This window comes from Strigops habroptila, chromosome 11 (assembly GCF_004027225.2).
Source record: "Strigops habroptila isolate Jane chromosome 11, bStrHab1.2.pri, whole genome shotgun sequence".
NCBI lineage: Eukaryota > Metazoa > Chordata > Aves > Psittaciformes > Psittacidae > Strigops > Strigops habroptila.
The window spans coordinates 5,146,916-5,168,404 of record NC_046360.1 but is presented as its reverse complement, the minus strand read 5'-3'; the positions used below and the strand labels follow the sequence as shown (position 1 = coordinate 5,168,404).

The 21,489-nt window shown below is 42.5% G+C and overlaps 1 protein-coding gene across 1 annotated transcript in view; it reads left to right on the top strand.

The window, feature by feature from the left end:
* TMEM132D (transmembrane protein 132D) overlaps nt 1-19,507 on the top strand; it is a 242,444-nt gene extending 222,937 nt beyond the window's left edge. Inside the window, exons 6-9 of the mRNA XM_030501888.1 lie at nt 10,384-10,589; nt 11,655-11,928; nt 13,615-13,806; nt 16,674-19,507. Coding sequence (XP_030357748.1) covers nt 10,384-10,589; nt 11,655-11,928; nt 13,615-13,806; nt 16,674-17,855 — 1,854 coding nt within the window. The 3' untranslated portion in view covers nt 17,856-19,507. The remainder of the gene's footprint in view (nt 1-10,383; nt 10,590-11,654; nt 11,929-13,614; nt 13,807-16,673) is intronic.
* The last annotated feature ends 1,982 nt before the right edge of the window (nt 19,508-21,489 follow it).

Genomic DNA, 21,489 nt, shown 5'->3' with positions numbered 1-21,489 from the left:
CTGCACATTGCTGAAACCATACCTCACTGGTGAATAACCTGGTGGATGCCAGAGAGAATTACACACATACTTTCTGTCGTCAAGATATGAGGGTATAAAACACGTACCTGGTAAATTCATCCAAATATAGATTTGTTGTTTAATATAGGATGAAGCCGTTTAAAATTGGCAAGTATTATGGCAGCCAGTAGAAATATTCTTGGCCAGTTGTGAATGAAATTTGATGTCTTCAGCTGAATTGCAGGTGGGATTGCCTGTGGAACAGAAAGGAGTTGGCAGGTATTCTAGTTTCCTTTTGACAAGGGGAGTATAAAGTATCCTGGATATGACAATTAGATGCTTTGCACACCTAGTTTTACTGTCGTGGTAATTATAGACAAAAACAAAGTTACTGACTGCAGGTTAATGCTGATAGTTGGTTCATTTCACAGTCTGGGTCTGAAATCAATGTGTTGATTCTGGAGTGTTCCAGCTTGCTGGGAATGCTGGGCAGTGGTGTGACTGCTTCACACTGGCACTGCCAGCATTCCTTTACAAGTCCTTTTTGCATTTGGGGAGATTCAGCATCTCCTGAGGTCCTTCAGCTGCCCTGGAAGAATACAGGAATTCCATAAAATACCTTGCCTTCCTGTGTGTTTGGTCAGATTCATGGTGCACACGGTTCTGTCTGTTTTCCTCCCAGCTGCTCCCAAAGGTGGGAGTTTGACATACAGTATGAGCAGCCCTTAGAATAGGCTGTTTCAGGATGTGTGCTCTCAGTTACCTTGCTCCCTCCAGCATTGCTTCGCTGACTGGATCTGACAAATAAGGAAGACTGACCATCCCCTTTGCAGCACAGTTATAGTGTTTAGTCTGTCTGATTTGTCACATTATTGATCTGCTCTGCTTCACTTGGAAGTCAGGTATTTATTAGCCACAAACAAGCAGCGTGTGTGTTTCTTTTCATGAGCGTGAGGCAGTTGTTCTATTGTCGTTACTCCTCTTTAAGCTTTCTTGAAAGGAGGGGAGAAATGCCATTCTTAGTTTAGTAATAAAAAGCTTGGGGTACTGGATGTGTTCATCATTCTTCTCCCACTTTGCTTGGATGCCTGCAGCGAGTGATACAGAGTGCATGTGGTTTTCCGATCAAGAGAGAAACAGGGAGATGTAGCTTAATTAGCATCGGCAAGAAAGTGTTGACACATTCATTACAAACAATTGTGGCTTCGAAAATCTAAAGCATGAGGTGGTGGGTTGAGTCCAGCAGCTTTCTGGCTAGTTGTCAGACAGTACTTGCCTGTCTAAAGCTCTCCTGCATGACAGCGCTGACATTCCCATGTCCCACTGATTTAGAGGCGCAGACACCAAAGCCATCTCTCATTCTTTCGCTTATCCTGTGCTGGCAGGATCACTGCTCGCTGAACATGAAGAGCAGCAGGTGGGCAGGAAGTCACCACCTTCCTTTTCCAACTGGAAAGCAGGAATTGCAGCCTAGCCAACAGCAAATGAGGGATGGCCGTAGCAGCAAAAGGAGTGGAGAACTGCAGGGGTGAATGGAGCCATTTGATTTCTCTTTGCATTGCTTGCTTGCCAGGGACACAGCTTCACCCTTAATGCCACAATTAAGCTGTATTGTGCCCTTGGTGTGGCTCTGATCAACTGCTGGTGCAGGTGAAAATAGTGAAGGACTGTCCTCTAATTACAGACAAATTCCAAGCAACAGAAAGATGTACTTGTGTAACCCTAGCACCTGAGCTCGCTCTTGTTTCTTTTAGATTAAGCTTTGCAAAATCCCTGTAAAACAAGGGGATAGTATCCTCATTTTACAAATACATCAAAGGGAGATTAAAGCCCAGATTCTTAAAGACATTTAACCACCAAACTCCCCTTGAGTTTAGTGGGAGATAACACTTCAATATCCTTGAGAATATGGATCTCAATAAATTACACATGGTCATCTAATAAGTGTGTGATGGAGTTGGGAATTAATCCCAGACTTTGAGAAAGCCTGTTCCGTGCCTTTCCTTTCTGCAGATGAGAATAGCACTATTCATTGTGCTGAAGGTACTCCAGATTTCATATGATTGGATTTTAATTGAGCAGAGTTTCATTGTGATGGTTTTGTTTTGATTTGTCGCCCCGGTTGATTCTGGCTTATTGGGGAAAATTTGGCACAATATATTCAGTCAGGTTTGTAGCTCTGTAAAACAGCTTCATGAAATCATGCTAATTTCCCAGGAATTTCATCTCTGACAGAAAAAGGAAGAAAAGGATGCTAGCAGGTTCCTGTTGTGTCAAAGAAACATCTTGTTTTGACATTTCCAAAATGAAATGTTTTGATTTTTCATTTTAAAATAACATTTTCCCTTGATGTTATGGTATCTTTACATAATTTTAATCATTTGAAATTGAAATGAAACCGCATTTCATGACCCAAAAATGAAACCAAATGTAGGTGTCTCGAAAGCCCTCGTGAAATGAAGCATTCATCCTCCAGGCAGCTCTACTGCCTGTCCCATAGGAGAGTCCCCTGTGCTCTGGGAACACGTCATCCCAGTTGGCTCCTGGCTGCCCTGTGCATCGCAGCAGATTGGGGACAAGGATGAAGCTCTTTCCAGACTGCAGATATTCCTTAGGCAGGTACTAAGTCATGGTGTGTAAGGGGGGTTAGTGATGTGTCCATAAATGGCTGCATGGCAGCTGCTCTTCTCTTACTATTTTCTTGACAAATGTATGGATTCTGTGCAGATCCACTGCACAGAGATAAATTTAACTGTTCTTGCTGTGGAAATGAGTGCAAAAGCAACATGGAAGGGAAAAATCCACCAAAATCTTATGCACCAAATCTCAATTTAAAAAAACCAAAAGGTGATTTCTGAGGAGAGACTTTCAATGAGGGGATTTTTCAGTTAGTAACACCAACATACTGCAAACATTGCGTCAGATCCATAACTTTACAAAGTAAGTATTAAACTTGCAGCTAGAATTGGATGTTTGCCCAGAATTATAAGTCCTTTTAAAACGTGCCATTGCATATTGCACTCAGGTGCATTTTGCTGAGGATAATATATTGATGTCTGCCACAAAGCTATAGAACAAACTAAAGAATTTCATAGAAATTAATTTGTATCAGAGTTCTCTTAATCAATATCTACTATGATGTGCTTCAGGTGGATAAGTGCAGTAAAAAAACATTTTTCATTTGAACAGGTCTCTGCTAATATCCATTTACTACTGAACTTCCTCTGGCGCAGTGCTAGCTGTGTTTCACTAGCACTATGAGATGCCTAGCAGGAAACAAGCTCTTAAGACCCTTAGAAACTAAGGGAGATGTTTGTCTCTAGGTAAAAAAAGGAGATACAGATGTGGATCACAGCATTTTTTGGTGTCTTGCTGCATTAGGAAAACTACTGCAGGAAAAGTGTGGACACTTTGAAGGTGTGGACTTTCAAAGCTCAGAGCACCCTATGGTTTTTCTGGCTCTGTAGAGTTCAGGTGTGTCAGTTGTCACCTCCTCTAAACCTTTCTGCACAGAGCAGAGAACCAGGTATAAAGAGATGACGAGGTATAAAGCCTTATGAATGCAGCTCATCGTTTAGCAACTATTTTGGCAGATACTTCAATACAGTCAAAATTCAAAATATTTAAGATTAAGACGACCGTATGCAGTGTAAATCCCCCCAGTTGAGGAAAGCTGTCAAGATGATGCTAGTTTTAAAATCTGTCTGGAATCCAATCATTAAGGTTCAAGACAAGTCATTCTTCTTTCAGCAGCTGTGGAGCAGCCTGGCTTGGGATGCTCACCCTGTTGAACATGCAAGTCACTGACTAACTGAGGAACAGGAAGAGCATCCCTAAACTTGATGTGATACCCATTTGCCTTTACTGTTTCTTCCTGGGGGGAAAAAATAAAAATCTTATTTTCTCTGCAACACAGGAGGTGCTTTAATTATTCCTCAAGAGCAGCTGTTCAGTGGTTGTTCCTAATTCCAACAGCATCCAGGGTGGTTAACAGCTCTGCTGCTGCCATCAGGTCTGAGGACAGTGATTTCTCAAACTCGGGGTCCTCACAGAATCCCAGGTCACTTCTCAGGACGTATAGTGGGCTTAGGGCTGATCTACCCCCTGTGTTGCTTCTTTGTTATAGTCATTTATCTCTGCCTTGCATCATTTCAGGCTGGATTCAGTTATCACAGTAACGAATCTCACTCCAGCACCATGGCTTAAGTGCAGGTGATTAAAGGTGACTCCGCCTCCCCCGAGTCATTTATAAGTGACTTATAGAGCTAATAATGGCCTCATCCTTTTGTACCTTGGTACACAGCTTGTGTTCTGGAGTCTTTTATAGCTCAAATGAGCTGCTTTTGCTTATTTATTTCCCTCCTCATTCAATTTTAATGGTTATAAGAGACTCCTCCATTCTTCTTCTGACAGCAGTGATTTAGGCAGGGCTCATTAACATAACTTACGTTACTAAATATCGCCATTTATGCTGGTAGACCAAGGAAAATGTGTGCCGTGCTAAATCAGAAGAGATCCCATGAGCTGGCCAAGGTGGCAGGGCTTTGTTTGAAGCATGTATTATAAGCTAAGAGTGCTTGTATGGGGGAAGGATCACTTACAGGAACATGCACTGGGGACAAGAGTCCCAGAGTGTTTCTGAAATACAGATTTTACATGGAAATATCAGATGCTTTCCTAATAGGCCACCCTTGAAATCATAGAATCATAGATTAGTAAGGGTTGGAAAGGACCTTAAGATCATCTAGTTCCAACCCCCCTGCCATGGGCAGGGACACCATGCCTAAACCAGAACTGCTCTAGGTACGTCTTATTTTCAAAGATGTATTAGCTGTGACTTTGTAAGAGTTCCACAGAATTACTGTAGCAGAAAAGCAGTTTCCTGTGAGGGTTTTACCATTATCCCATGGGAATTTAATGATGATAATATGGTGGGAAAAGACTATTAAAGCTGTTTCTAAGAGCTAACAGTGAAATGCTGGGTACCTCTTCTGGGAATTATGATGTACATTCCCCTTACCCTCCCTCCCATTAGATCTTTGGATTCTATTTAGCCCAAAGCTAACATGGAGTTTATGGGACCAAAGGAATAGTCAGCGGCACAGATTCATATCTACCATAGACAGCCTCTGAAAAAGGGTAATGGGAAAAGCAGTAAAATCCTCTTAGGAAAGGGATGGGAACAATGTTCACTGGAGAACTGGATGCCAGGAGGTCAGTGGGATATGGATTGTGTGTGATTTGTGAGGGGACTTATTGCTTCTTTCCATGTTTTTCCTAGGCTGGCTGAAGTCCTGCTACTACAAGGCTTCAAAGCATTTAGTGTTTTCTTCCACAGATAGTCTAGCAAATAGTGAAATAAAATAAGATAAATCGATAAGAACTAATTTCTCTTGCTTGTGATCACACCTGAAGAGTGTACAGAATGTGGGATGATTTAAAGGACAGTGCTGACTTCTTTTCATATAATGTAAACAGGCTTTAAAAGTGCGTTGGACCAGCAATGCCCCCCTCCTTTTCTCATCAGTCTTTGTTTGCCAAGGAAACAATCCTGTGTTAAAGTGACACAGCAGCATCACTTTCACAGTTGCGGGGCAATCAGCTGAGTTTTGGCCTCACTTTTGGGATACCCCGTGTAGAGAGTTGCACATGGGGCTGAGGAGTTTACAGTGAGGATTTTGTGGAAGGAGGCAGCAGTGACTTAAATCTATACCCGCTTCTGACAGTAGGACCAGGGATTTGAATTAAATGCAATGCTGAGCTCATTTGAAATACTCCACTTTGCACATTCTATAGCAGCGATGATTGAACTCGACACCCAGCTTGCCAGAAGCCACGTGTTTGGTATGGACACAGTGCACTTAGAAATCTAATTCCTAATTCTGTGCTGTGCTGGCAGTAAGGAATGGGCCTCTGCCTTCTGCTGCCCTGGTGCAGGGAGGTGCGATATATGTATGTGAGTCAGAGGAAGCTGCCTGAGTTGTTCACCAAAAAAGAGGTGGAGCCACAGGAGCCAAATGAAACCCAAAGCACTTTTATAACCTATCAAGTTCGTGCCTAGAAAAAGCCATTCAAACCCCAGTTCCCTCAAGAGATAAAAGTCCCCTGTGTTGAGAGGATTTCTGGAGCATCTTGTGAGCACTAAGTACAGCTTCTCTTAATTAATGGCAGTCAGCTCAGCGTGGTTGTGTGAAAAGCTCCAGTGACAGCCCAGAAAGGCTTCAGCAAGGGAGCACAGCACCAGAAGGGCTTAATGGCATTTTAATGCCCTTGAATTATAGCGATCACAACACAGAGAGGTGTATCACAGCACTACATTAGCAGTAAAGGAAAATCTACTCTTCTGCCCTTGAACCCTTGTCACCTTCACTGAAAACTGAGTTGCCATCCCTGAGATACCAAAACTCAAAGGCAGGAGGAAAGGAAAAGGAGATGTAGGTGGGATTGCTGGATTTTGGAAAGAAAACAAATTGTTTTTCCCCACAAATCGCCCACCTTGCTCCAGGTCTTTGTAGTTCCCCTCTTGCATTTTATAGTGTGTTTAATAGTTTCCTGAAATCTGTCAGTTTGGGGACCAAGCTTTTGCAACCCCATAATTCCCTTAATAACTGACTGTTGGGGAGCTGTTGTTGATTTAGTGCAGGCCCTCTCTTTGCATCCGAGGATATGTGCAGTGGCTCCATTTGTGCGTTTAATAAACTTGAACCACAGCCATTGCTGTTGTGTGTTGTGAGGCGTGGAAAGCAAGGACTGGAGAACAGAGAGGAGGGCTGGTACTTAAAGGCTGTTTATCCAAATTAACACTAAAGAAAAGGAGCTGCTTGACATAACAAGGAATTGAAATCCATTACAGGTTGAAAAGGAGACATGTGGGCTCAGAAAAGGCAGTGGCAGCAGAAGCTTCTCTGTGCTGCTCCTATCAACATTAACATGGAGAAGGCGTGTGAGAGGGGACCCATCATTCCCTCTGCCTGTGTCAACCCCAAGGCTTCCAGCTGCTGAGCTGCAATGGATGGTCTGTGCTCATGTGCAGATCTGCCCTGCAGAAGGTCAGATGAGTCCCATCAAACTCTTTTCACAAAATATTCACTCATTTCCGACAAACAGCTTAGAAAACTCAAAAGAGACGGAGAAACTCAGGTTTTTTTCTTTCTCTACATCTTTTTAGTCTTTCTCTTGTGCTGGAAGATGAATTGTTTGGATGTGTCTGTAGTAACACGGACATGGCTAATCTGCCTTTCTATTGATGACCTGTTTCTGAATGTCCTGGCCTGATTTATGAGAATGTACTGTACTTTGCACCATGTTTTGCTGTTCCTCTGTTAGGACTGCATGCAAACTGCAGCGAACAGTGATGCTTATTCATTCAAACAGTGAAGGGCTGGCTGGGAACTGAATGAGCTCATAGTTGTTGCCGTCTCCACTTACAGAAAGGAAAACAGCAGAATTGGGTATCCCAAGTGTAGTCATTCTTTTCCTGACCATCAGTTTGTTTTATAAATCATAATCTTGAAAGCACAAGGTCATGGTATTTATTGAATCATTCATATAGTAGGTTTGCAGAGATGGATTCTTTTTTTAACTCTCTTTTTCTGTAGTATACCCTGATAAAATTGGAACCGAGGTCTGTTTGCCTGCCAAATTTTCTTTCTCTTGCTATTGCTTGAGCATTAATGAATTTAAAATCTGAGAGTCTGATTCCCATCTCTTGCTAGCATAATTCAGCAATTACCTCTGTTACATGGGAGAGTCTCAGCCTTTTTCCAGTCCCTGTGTGCTGCTCTTCACACACACAGAGTCTAATAAAAACAACAGCCAAATCCCCCCTGTGCTATCTATGGATGCTTCAAAAACCACTGCTCAGCGCAGAGCAGAGACATGCAGGGGAGGCTGAAGGGTTCTGCTGGGGAGAGGGCTCCCAGGGCTCAGCCCTCTTCTCTGCAGTGTTGGGAAACATCCCCCAACTATGGTTTTCATACTGCAAGGCACAGTTTACCTGTTACCTCAAATAGCTAGGAAATGGTTTCAGTCCTAGGTTGATCACCCATGGAGACATTTAATTGCCTGATGTGTTAACTAGCTAATATGCAAGAATATGAGGTGTTGCTAGCTGGAAGCAGAGGTGGTGAGGAAGTCACACTGAAAGCTATTACCTGGCCCCATGCACCACTGAAGCAAATCCCTGTCTTCAGGCCATTCACCTCTATGTGTGATCCAGCTTGCAGAGCACAGAGACAGGTGAAGGACCTCAGGGCAGTCAGCTCCCAGGCAAAATGTTTTCCTCGGAGCCACTTTGTCTCCAGGTTTGATCTGTTGCCTCTCAAGTGGGAATCAGCACTTTGAGGCTCTGCCCAGTTTTAATTCTCACTGGCATCCCAGGGAAAGAGGAAGGGTAGGAAGCAGAAGACAGAGGTTATTAGCACATTGGAGAGTTGTCTGGTTTGAGAATAGCACTTAAAAAGGCAACAGGGATAAATGCAGTGCCAGCACGGAATAGACTATTTCCACTTACAGAATCAAGGTACCCCATGGGGTGGGAGAAGGAGAAGATGTACCACGTACTGCCTGAAGGTCTTCTGGCTCCCTGCCCATCAGACAGGCTATTAGACCTTGCAGGTAGGAAGTATGATGTAGTTCTCACCCTGAAAATACTATGCTTAAATTAGTGTGCCTTCTGCAAGGATGCACAAATAACGTCTGCTCTCTTGCTGCTGCCCAGACATGCTGCTCCCAGAAGGGAAATGTGCTTATGCCTCCAGCCTTCCCTATGGCCATTTCTGCAGGCTCACATGAAGCTTCTCTTGCAGTTCTGCAGAGTCTCTTCTTCCTCAGCTCAGGCCAGTTTGTTGGGATCCAACAGCTCAGGCCAGTTTGGATGAGCACTATGATGACATGGACATTACAGCAGTGCCACAGGCCCCAGTTGGAGTGGGATTTGTCTGTCGTCAGCTGCCTGCTGTGAGGTCCTTTCCCTGCATTGCACATCCCCATGCTCTGAGGCTTTTTTGTCAGCAACTAGGTTTTATTTCTGTGCAACACAATGAGATTGGATCCTCACAGGAGCTGTTAAGAACTAGTGTAAAACATGCTAAACATGAGAGAATCCCCAAAACCATAATTCTGTCTGTAAATAAACTCCTTACTTTCCTGCTCAAACCAATGGCTGCTATAAAATTTTGACCTTAGAATAGCCATTGCTTGCAATAGAGACATTGCAAGAGTCATGATAACCTTTTTTGGTACATAACCTGTGCTCAGACAAGCAAGGGTGGAAATGGATTTGCTATGGATCTGTCTGTAAGAGGGGTTGTTGTTTAAAGATAATAATATTAGGAATAATATTAGGAATGCAAATTATCCTACAAAAGCTGGTGATGTTTAAATATGATTTAAATTCATGTAGCATTTAAATGGAAAAGTAGAAAATGGCATTAAATTCAGATGAGGATGAGACTATGCATTCTGGAGTCAGAAATATTAAATAATCTACAGAATGGAATAGAAGGTCTGGATGGTAATGGATTGTGAAAAGAGTTCAGAGTTTTAATAGATCATTCCTTCAGATCATCAGCACGGTAAAGTGGTAGTTAATAAATTATTAGACGTGTACATTTACTCATATATTTTAACCAGCTGTAATGAACAGGTCCTGTCAGCTCACCTAGATTCTTGGAATAGCTGCTAAATTGCTTGAGTGAGATTTAGTAACTCTTGGCAATATTGATGTCCAGAGCTGCAGGTAATAAATAAAGTGACATCAGGACTAGCTTGAGCGGAACATTGCGTAAGACTTTTGTCAGGCTTGCAGCTGAGTTGGTGTTTGGCCCCAGTGAACACCACTGGGCATCAGTGAGCTCTTCCCTGTGATTAGTTTTTCGTTGATGTGACCAGCCCCTGCTCTGACACCTGTAATGGGACTCCTGAAGAACCTTTTGTACCAATTTGGGGTTGATTAGAGATATCTGTTCTCTACTCAGTTTTGTATACAGGCAGTTACCTGTTCCTCCCCCCAAGTATGTGGTATTCTTTGGGCTGCACACAAAGTAGAGGAGGAGGATAGTAGAGTCTGATTGAGCTTTGGGGAGAGGACTATCCTAGTGTTGGAGTGGGAATGAAGAACAGAAAGAAGCTAGTTTTTTATCTTAAATTAAACTGGAAAATGTTTATAGCATAAAAAGCCTGCCTCTCAAAATGATGCTGAATTATACAGGCTGTTTAAGGGAATGCCAGGCACCTTTCTTGTTTTTCCTAGATGTCCTCTGAACTTGGAACTACTTTAAACCTATATCCTTTCTCTTTCTCCCACTCACTTTCCCAGCATGTGGTGTACTTTATAATTTGTGAAGAGACTCGCTAATTTTTTATTCTTTCTCTTTTGTTCAGGTTTCTGACAGATGTGACTATGTCTTTGTCAACGGGAAGGAAATGAAAGGCAAAGTGAATGTCATAGTTAATTTTACTTACCAGCATCTGAGTGCCCCTTTAGAAATGACAGTCTGGGTTCCTCGTCTCCCACTGCAGATAGAGGTCTCTGACACAGAACTAAATCAGATCAAGGGGTGGAGAGTCCCCATCATCTCTAATAAGAGGTAGGTTTCATTAGAGGATGTTCATTCTGGGCTGTGCACTTGCCAAAGTCCTGTCAGGGCCAGTGGATCTGAACATGCTTATTTGGCCTTAATGCAATTCCAGTGTAAATTTGAAGGTCAAGCAGACATTTATTCAATAGGCTCCTGCAGTGTACTTATGAGGGAAATGAAGACTGCAGGTTGCATGATCCTACATTGGAAATCGATTTCCTTATGTAGTGCTAGTGACTGGGATGGGAAGAGCCAATTGGTCAAGTTAGGCAGGGTCAGCCATCAGGCAGCAGGAAGCAACAAGGACCAACTCTGGCAAGGCTGGTTGGTCTGCAATCCTGGTTCACAAGTACTGCCAGTTAATTTATTCATTGTCAATGGTCACAATTGGTACATACTTGTTTCATATCACTGTAGAGTCCAGTGGCACCAATCAGTGTCCTGGAGTCAGGACACTGGTAGCTAGAGCTTTAAAGATTCTGCCCATGCCAACAGGTCAGTGGTATGTGAATGACAAGGCAAAGGATGGATGTAGGCAGATCTAGATTGTTTATGTCTGTTGTCAGTGTTATTAAGAACAAATTGATAAAGTAGGTACTTGCTATTCCCATCTACCTGTGAAGACATCATTTATTACCAGATTTCTGTTAATATCACAGCAAAGAGATGGGGATTTTGATGGAGACATGATTTCAACCTGAATGCCGTACAGAAAGAGGAAATTTCCATGGCAACACAAAGATGTTTATGAGAAGATCCAGAAAGAAAGAAAGTGGGAAAGTCCTGAAAGTAAGGACTTAACATGGAAAATAATGAGAGATATTTGAGAGGACAGTATGGTACTGAAGATAGCAGGCCAGTTGGTGATTTCAGCAGCTGTTTTGGAGATCTAGGCAGCCTGGAGGTCTCAGTTGTGAAAAGGGAAACAGGATTAAAGTGGGGGAACCTGGCTGCCTTCAGAAATGCACTGAAGGAAGCAGCTTCAGCAGGGCAACCAAAGAGGGCAAAGGCCCCTTGTTGCATCAACTCCCAGCACCAGTTTAAATTACTTTTTCATTTGTGGTGTCCTACCAGACCAGCCAGGGACAGCGATGATGAAGAAGAGGATGAACGTAAGGGAAGAGGCTGTGCCCTTCAGTACCAACATGCAATGGTGCGAGTCCTCACGCAGTTTGTAGCTGAAGCCTCAGACCCCGGTGGCCAGCTGAACTATTTACTGGGTTCTGACTGGCAGATTGACATTACCGACCTGGTGAGTGACTTCATGCAGGTGGAGGAGCCAAGAATCGCTAAGCTGCAGGACGGACAGGTTTTGATTGGGCAGGAGCTTGGAATGACAACAATTCAGGTAGGAAAAATTATTTACTTATCCCTTTTCCTCCATTAACCCACCACCTTGGGAGCTGAGGTGTACAGCAGCTTCTTGCATTAGCAACAGAATGGAGCAGAATCGTAGCAAGGACTGGAACGCACAGAAGAGATGGTTTTCTCTTATCTTGTGCCCCAAAGTAATGTGGATCTAGTCCAACCTGTGTACTTGGAGGCTGTTTCTGATTAATTTTGTCTAAGGGTGTTTTTGAACCTGGAGCCAGTATATGGGCTATCACAAGGCATGCAGCTGGTGAAACAGATCAGTCTTCTCAAAGCCTACATTGACAGAGCAAAGGGTAAAATAAAAATTAACTAGTGCTGGTTGAGGATCTGAGACTGGAATAGAAGTCCCCTCGGATCAAATCCTTGCACACCTGGCAAGCTCAAGGCATGCGTTACAGAATACAAGTGTTGGGGTATATTTCGGAATATCACAAAGCAATAATAATAATTGGCACTTCTAGAATGATGTTCAGAAGACTGACTGACTAGTGACAACTATGTTCTCCAGGAGTGCAGATTTAGCTTCATCACTTTCAGCCAATATGGCTAAGACTATGGCCTATAAATACCACTGTATATGTGGCTGTGCCTTAGTGTCCCCACTCTGAAGTAACTCGCCCAAACTTATGCATCATGTCATTGGCAGCTTTTCACGTGCAGTTCTTCCTGCTGCGCAGAGAAATAGTAACCTAGAAAATGGGGTCCCGGAAGAGAAGGTAAAAAGAGACTAATACAGTGATGTTACACAGTAGAAAACATGTTAACAAGCACTGGAACAGAGAAAAAAAATTTAGCTCTCCAAACATGCTCATCATCTCCAACTGTCAAACCAGAAAACTAACCAGCACACCTGTCAGTAACAGAGGTTGTCAGGGCTGGAGAAATGGAATTCGAGTTTTTTGACTTCCTGCAAAATCTGTAAAGATTTTCTGAATGACTTTCTACAGCTCTGGGACTTCCAGTGCTCCACCAGATGCACATAAAACTGTGGAAAGAAAAGTCCAAGGGAAAAAAACTGAGAGCAAGTTATAGTCAAAGAGTGCTTCCTGTAAACTGCTTCAGATATGCTTGGTACCCTGTATGGATCATTAAATTCAACTTGCTTCCTAATGAGCATCTTTGGATGTCGGGTATCAGTGCGCTGACCTCCCTGCACAATTTTTTTTAACCAACACAGTTTTCTCTGTCAATTTTGATTACGGTACCATGAGTGGTTATTGTAGCAATAGATAAACCTTTCTTTCTGTAGGATAGAAATAAATGTCATTTATTCAATGGATTTTATATAAATCTGTAGATTGCATTATATATATGCTACCTAAACCTACAATCACTTATAAAATAATTGCATTTCACATAAAGCTTACATTTACAAATAGTTAATACATCTGAAGCAGATGTGGTTAGCATATTGTAGAGGTGAATGGAATAGCTGATTACAGTTACGCTGGTAAAAGCTGTTATAAGCACCCTGTTATTGCAGAAGAGTTCTAAAATGTGACTAGCCATTTTTTAATCATATTTTAATAGTGTCTGTCTGCTAAGAGTAATTCTGCCCATTAACATAAATACCACTTACGTGTATTACAGTAGCTCTGTGTAGCTGGTTTGCTTGGTGCTATGCAGAATGGCTCTTGCTAACTTTGATTCTTCTTTTCAGATACTGTCCCCCCTTTCAGATGCTATCTTGGCTGAGAAGACAGTGACAGTTCTGGATGAGAAGGTGACAATAACTGACCTGGGAGTGCAGCTGGTGACTGGATTGTCGCTTTCTCTGCAGCTCAGTCCAGGAAGCAATAAGGCCATCTTTGCTACTGCAGTAGCACAAGAGCTCCTCCAGTCTCCAAAGCAGGTACTATTGCCCACATGTATTGTGTTGTGGAAGGACACTGCTCTGATTCACTATATCTGACATTACAAGCTGATGGAATCAAGCAGATTTTTATTATTACTGTGCTAATAGAACACTTTCCTTATGGGCACTTTTTATTTAAGGCCACCAGGTGCCCTTACAGAAAAATATCTCAGAAAAATGGCACTATGTCTAAAGAAGCCCAGTCAACAAACAGGCATCCCCCATCTGTCATGGCTGCATCCCCTAAATAACACATGAAAATCAATGATGTGTCATAATTAAGCAACAGCAGTATCCTTACACACACACCCCCTTTCTGTCCCATCCAACATCTACTAGATCAAATGACATACTGCCAGTTAAGTTGGCAAGTTTGACCTCCCACCATGGGTATCCAAATCAACCCTTTAAGTCCATCTATAAGTGAGGAAGTGTAATGCTTTATGGCAAACTCTTTTAGTTACTTTTGTGAGCATTTTAAGAAGTTGGGGAACATCCCTTTCATTCCAACCCATTACTAGAATATGAATCAGCATCATTGACTTCCTGATTTGTGATTTCATAAACCAGTTTTTTTCCTCTTGTTATTCTTAGTTCCTGTATTAGGTAACCAAGAGTCACCAAGGGCTTTTGGACTTTGACATGTCCCCGTCAGTCCCTGCTTGATATTTGTCCTTGTGCTTCTGTCTACATTTGAAATTTAAACTTTTTTTTCAACCTAAATCCATCAGTCTGGGATGTACATCAAGGATGCACAGGGCTCTTAACACTTAAACATGTTCTGAGATTTAAAGGTAAATGATCATGACATGCACATTTGAAATCTGGCCAACTGTTGAGATGCTTTAATTCATCATAGGGCCTTATCCTTGGGAGGCAGGGTGAGAAATAATGCAGAGCTGCTGTCTTTATAGGGTGATAAAAATCAGGCTCCCATAGTCTTCCAGGGAGTTAAAAAATCAATGCCAGGCAGCTAGAAATAAGATGAGTGAGCTAATCCATTGCTGACATGGGGAGTTAAACAAAATACCTTGAAATCAGCCCAAAAGCTGGGGTCGATGGCATTTAGTCCCAGTAAGCTGCCCAGCACTGACATTTCAGTTCCCAGAAATGGAGTCTAGATGAATCCCTCTCTGGATGCAGGGGTAAACTCAGAACAACATTGGATCAGAATTGCATCAGCGAGGAAGATGTGCACCCTACGCCCTTCAGAGACTGGCTTCATTTTGAAAGGCATCTGATTCCTTCATTTCTTAGTAAATGATTTTCCAAGCACAATCCCTATAACCAAAGCGAAGCAAAATTATTAAAAGATTATGCAGGTTTAAGCAACTCAGTGGGAGGATGAGAGTTGATGACACGAATTCTCTGCGGCCTTCAAGAAACATCCAAAGATTAATAAACACAAAGCTGGGATTTATGACAGTGTCAGCAAAGTCTTAGGGCTCTGTCCTGAAATAGAGACAGAAGCAAATCTCCCATTGAAGCATGGAGAGCTTTGTGGCTGTAAGGATTTCAGAATCAGGCCAATAGAGTATGCATGATACGATCCCAAAAGACTGGAGGCTTATTCTCCGTGATCTGAACAGGTGAATGACTATGTGCTAGAAACAATTTAAAAGACAATACTATAAATTTATTCTCTGTATGTACATTGAGTTAGAATATAAATACCATCTGTTAGTAAAACTGCTTATTTAAAGAAACAAGACTTTTACAGTCATGCTTTCCACGAGTATGGTTATTAATCTGTTGGTTGGGTGTGTATCTGTCTGTCAGGCTCTCTCAGAGCAGGGTGATACCAACTCTTGCCAGACATGAGCTCATCTCATTTTAGACACCAAAAATCCACTCATCAAGTCAAGAGTCTTTCTGGATTCTCCAGTGTCTAATAAGGTGCAAATATCTCAGTCAAAACAGAGCAAGTCAGACCATCAGAAGCAGGAATTAGATTCCAGGAGAGCAGTCTGAATTTTGTCTGTAAATATTAATGTGTGAATGCCAAGAGTTTTCGAGGTAGCACAACAATTTTTAATGGCCATTTTGATGGCCATTTGAGAGTCCTTACAGGACCTGATTTTCAGAAATGAGTGAGCACTTGTTTTCTGAAGTCTAAGAATACTTCAAAATGTTCCAAGTTGGCAACCAAAAGCCAAGGTCCCCTGGAATGCTGCACCATTACACACGTGCAATACGCGATTAGTACTCAGGTCTGACCCACTTACATTCAGTAAGCCTCCACGCACTCTGAAATACACAGTCTGCATTTCTGTGACACGAGATTAAACCTCATTATTGTATTGCTTTTAATTGCTAACAAGCATGAAAATTACCCTGGCTATTTCCTAAAGATTGGTTTCCTTTACTTGTGCAAAAGGCTTATTTAATTTGAGAGACAAAAATCAAGGACTGCAGGTATGGAGCCATGCATGGACCTACTTGCTATATTAGGTATTTTTTAACATGTGTTGTGTGTAATAAGAGGAGACTTTGTATTTTAAGCAGTTTAGAAATAATGTAATTTTTTTTTTCATTTGAATATACAACAGTAAATGATCTCAGTCACTGGTAATGCTTTCTGACATGCAATTTATTGTGGTGCTGAAGTAGATTCTGCAGAGCCCAGGGGATACAACTCCTTTAAGCACCTTTGGGGAAACAAATCTTGTTATCAGTGAGTGTTTTAAACTAGCATTTCTCTTCACATCTTGGCAAGATATTAATTTTACTGCTCTCCCTTTTTGTTTCTTTTCTGGTTATAAGTGGTATATGGATCTTGTGAGGAGGAGGGAATAGACCAGGACAGAACATATTTCCCTCGATGTTTATTCCAGATATGCATGTATTTGTTTTATATATTATAGGAAGCAGCCATCAGCTGCTGGATCCAGTTCAGTGATGGATCTGTCATGCCCCTGGATATTTATGACTCCAAAGACTTCTCCTTGTCAGCTACATCTCTGGATGAGAAGGTGGTCTCCGTTCACCATGACCCCAAATTCAAGTGGCCTGTGGTTGCTGCGGAGACAGAAGGTCAGGGGACACTGGTGAAGGTAGAGATGGTGATCAGTGAATCATGCCAGAAATCCAAAAGAAAGAGCATCCTAGCTGTTGGAAGTGGTAGCATTAAAGTCAAGTTTGGGCAGAGTGATGCCAACCCTAACATCAGTGACAGTAAACACAGGGGTGCTGGTGTCCACCTAGAAAATCATGCCAGTGACCGGCGTCAAAAAACTACTTCGCAGGAACGAGGTGGGCTAGATGGCCAGTATTACAGCTCCTCAATGGGCCATGAGCAAGGCAAAGGAACCACTACTCAAAGGTCTATTCTAAGTAAAAAAGAAGACAGAGAAAGCCTCCTGGATGATGACAGCCATCTGCAGAACATCCCAATAGACTTCACGAGCTTCCCTGCACAGGTGGATCTGCCAAGAAACAATGGAGACTTGGAAGAGAATGACCTAGTCCAGACCCCTAGGGGTCTCAGCGACCTGGAGATAGGGATGTATGCTCTTCTGGGAGTCTTTTGCCTGGCAATTCTGGTTTTCCTTATCAATTGTGTCACTTTTGCTTTGAAGTACAGAAACAAACAAGTTCCCTTTGAAGAGCAAGAAGGCATGAGCCACTCTCATGACTGGGTTGGGCTGAGCAACAGGACAGAACTTCTGGAGAACCACATAAATTTCTCATCCCAACAAGATGAACGTATCACAGCCATTGACAGAGGAGTGGACTACGAAGAGAGCAAATATCTCCTCAACACAAATGCCACCAAAAATATTAATGGACAATCTTTCAGGTCTACTGAGTCCACATTCACTGAAGGGAAAGAACAGAAAAGTGAACCAACTACTTCTCCTACCTCTAAGAGGAAACGGGTTAAATTCACCACCTTTACTACCATCTCCTCTGATGATGGGTGTCCAACTGTCAACTCAATCTTGATGAGCAGTGAGGATGACATTAAGTGGGTCTGCCAGGATATGGACCTGGGGGAGTGCAAAGAACTTAAAAACTATATGGAGAGATTACATGAAAATGCGTAATGAGACACAAAAGACCTTTTTTTGTTTGGTTTGTTCGTTTGTTTGTTTTTCACTCACCTTCTGCCTTTAATTTTGGGTAGTGGGGCAAAATGTTGTATGGATAACACGAATCAGCTGGTGGATAATAACTCAATGGAGCCCCAAGAAGCCACCCGAAAGCAACTGGGAGAGCAGAGATCTTGGACAGCTCTTAAAATTCAAGTCTTCTCTGTGCTCAGAGATGAAAGTGAGAGATGTGGGGGGGGTTTTGATGCATGGTAACATGAAAAAACAAAACCTTAGCAAAATAATACGGTCTCATTCTCTGAGCTTTCCCAGGAAATCAATAAATATAACAAACTCCAGTTTGTACAGGTCTACTGTTCAATATTGCAAGCTTTGGTTAAAAGCAAAAAATTGGTCTCAGAATAAATAGATCCACAAAGAGAGCGTGTCAGTCAAGCCACATGCAGAGAATGTCTGTCCAAGAACATGAATTTAAAGCTGACAGAAAAACCCAACAGTGTGAGCAAAGCAGCTCCCAGAGCTGAAAAATCAGGAGTTTCCAAAGAATCTGGAGGGGAAAAAGGAGTAACTGGGCTGTTTACAAACCAGCATGTTTGCCTCCCAAGCACTGAGAATGGATACACATATACAGTTAAAACTGAAACTCTCTTTTTAAGTAGATGCCAAGGTAATAAACTTTGCAAGCCAATTTTCAGTATTTCTTAATTTGTAAAATAGAAGATGTTATCTGTACTCAGAATATCACTCATATGAAGGAAGGTCTGTTTTGGAAAGTTTGAGAGAACAAGCTATTTTTAGAAGCCCACTTTATTTGATTGTCCTGTTTCAAATTTGTATTCCCAGCCATTTCCCTGGAGCGCTCCCCATCTGTTATCCTGAGGGCACTTACTAGCTTCAGTCAAAGCACGTGGTTTCTTCCTTCCCTTCCATGCACACTCGCGTCTCCACGGTGTGCTCTTGCAAGCACAGACACTCTTGATACCATGGTGGTACTTGCTTCACATGCTGTCATTTACCAAAGTTGGCCACTATCTTGGGTAAGTGTAACTTGTGCTGAACTCAGACACCAACAGCAACTGCCTCGTTGTCCGTCCCCTTCCCTGGGAGAGGTCGGGTTGTTCTGTTCCCTCTGTTCATGCTTCTTTAGACCCCTGGTTAGCACGTTTAGAGGGCACTCAAAGGTCACAGAAAAGTGGCGCACATTCAACATTGAAGCCTGGACAGCTAAACTTGGTAGATAACATTTGCTTCTCCGAGAGGTGATGATTATCTTTTGGTTTCCTCTGATAAGGACGTACATATGGTGGGATTTCAGTGATTACTCTTCGAATCCGATGTGCCCTCCAGCCCTAAAACCATGACATTTTTGTGAGGTCCAAAAGCAGTCTCCAATGGCCAGTGGCAAAGTGCCAGAGCACTAACTAAATTGAAGTTTTCCTTGATTTTCCAGAGTGAGCCCTTGCCCTCCTTTTGTTATTAAGTCTCTGTCATTGAATCTAGGTTCTCAGTTTAATACACACCCACCCTCCCACAAACACTTAGATTGAATCCCTCTATATTTAGAATGTACTATAGATTGTAAGAATGTAATATATATATTTATAAACATGCCAACTGTGAATAAAATTTGCATTTTAGTGGCTTCATTTTTTTTTCCTATTCTGAACGTCTCTTGCCTTTCGCTGTCAGAACATTTACCCTAAAAGAGACTGGCAGCAATATGGAGACTTGTCCTTTGATGAATCGGTGAATTAAGGCTCATGGCACAATCTATGTTTTACATTGTGCAGTGTTGGGGGGAGAAGGTATAACTTCAACGACATGTTGTGCTACAAATGTATTTGCACCGAGTCACCCTTCCAAGTTTTGAAACTATTTGGAAATAAATCCTCATGCATATTTGTAGCCTGAAAGCCTGATACGTGAGTTTCTGATTTTGGTGCTATCAGGAAGATCCACATTTGGGTAAATGCCTTTGGTGACAATTTTAGAAGAGTAAGGTGGTGTAAATAGGGCAAATGTGCCCAAAACTTTGGCAACCAATACTTGCACATCAGATGGTCTTTGCTTTCTTTCAGCACCTCTCACCAAGGCCTGGATTACTCAGTCCTATGCAAGCTCAAGGACAAAGCGCGGCAGTGAGGACAGCACAGTGCAGGGCCCAGACTAGCTCTGGATGAGCTCTCAGGTGAGGGAAGCAGCCTTAGTGCCATAGCAAAGCACTGCAGCCTCCCAGCAGGTTCAGCAGTGTTCCAGCCCACTCGCCTCCAATTCCGGAGCTATTTTGGGTGCTTTTTACACATCACTACATTGTGTCCATAGAGACTTCCCCTTAGCAATGTGGAGGTCAGGGTAAAAGTGGCCAAATCTCAGCTGGCAGTCTGATGCGTGCGTGCGTGCGTGCGTGCGTGCATGCAAGGTTGTCTTGCAGAAGCATCACTGCATGGCCAATCTTCCTCCTTCGGAAAGAGCAGGTACAAGCCACTCTGGGAGCAGGCTGTCAGAATTGCTTTACCAATGAGCTGCTATGGTAAATCCAGATTTCTGTGTTAGCTGCCTCTGGGGAACATGAGGAACTAACAGCAAGTTCATCTGGTAGCACAAACCACCAAAATGTTCTCCTAGGACAAAACAGCCGCCAGCTACAATGCTAAGGATACTGACATTCAGATTTATGCCTTTTTGCTTGCTCAGAGGTCCCTGCTGTCTCTAGCAGCTGTAGCTTGCTATTATCCATAGGGCAATACTATAAATAATACATCGTATTTAGAGTGCTCTTTGTCCATAGATCTCGAAGTACTCTGAGCAGGGCAGATTCCTTATTGACACAGAGAACACAAAGGTTAAGTGATTTGCCCAAAGTGACATAGGCAGTCTCTGACAAAAGCAGGAAGAGGCATCACTCCCCCCACACCCTTTAATGTATCAGTCACTGAGCAGGATCCTGAGCTATACTCAAGGAGAAGTCAGAGTGGATTGTGGCCATCTGTATGCAAGCAAACACTCTCAATCAGTCTGCTAGTAGCAGAATAAGTCAACTATCAATAGAGATTTTTGTATGTATGTATGTATCTACCTATCATCTGTTGGTGGGGGTTGTTTGCATATATTCACTTTTCTCCCAGCACAGGGTCCATACTTTTAAGTGAGAGCTTCTAGGGCATCTCAAGAAGGAAAACTTGTGTTGCAGGCAAGAATCCCATTGGCAAATGAAGGGTAGTAACTTCTGTGCCCCATTATAAAAGCAATGATGGTGTTTAAATGGTGCTTACACATAACAATTTGCAGCTGTGGCTCCCATGGGCAATCTCTTGAGCCTGGTAAAGAGCCCTGCTGATAGCAAGCCATCTCCTGTGAGTGTTATTAATTACTTTTCTTTTTTTGCAGTTGCCTCCTTATTTTCGTGTTTGAGTCTCTTTCCATGTGAGTAGCTAGACTGATACAGGCATGTTAACAACAGCAAGTGTATCTGATGCAGTTTGGCTTTTTTGTTTTAGAGACTTTATGCATGAATACAATCCGGAGTAGAAACTCAGTTGTCCTATAAATCAGGTAAGCTGGTTCTTTCCTGTCTTCCTTCATTTTAAAAGCTTCACCTTCAGCAGTCTTAAATATATAGTGGTTTAGA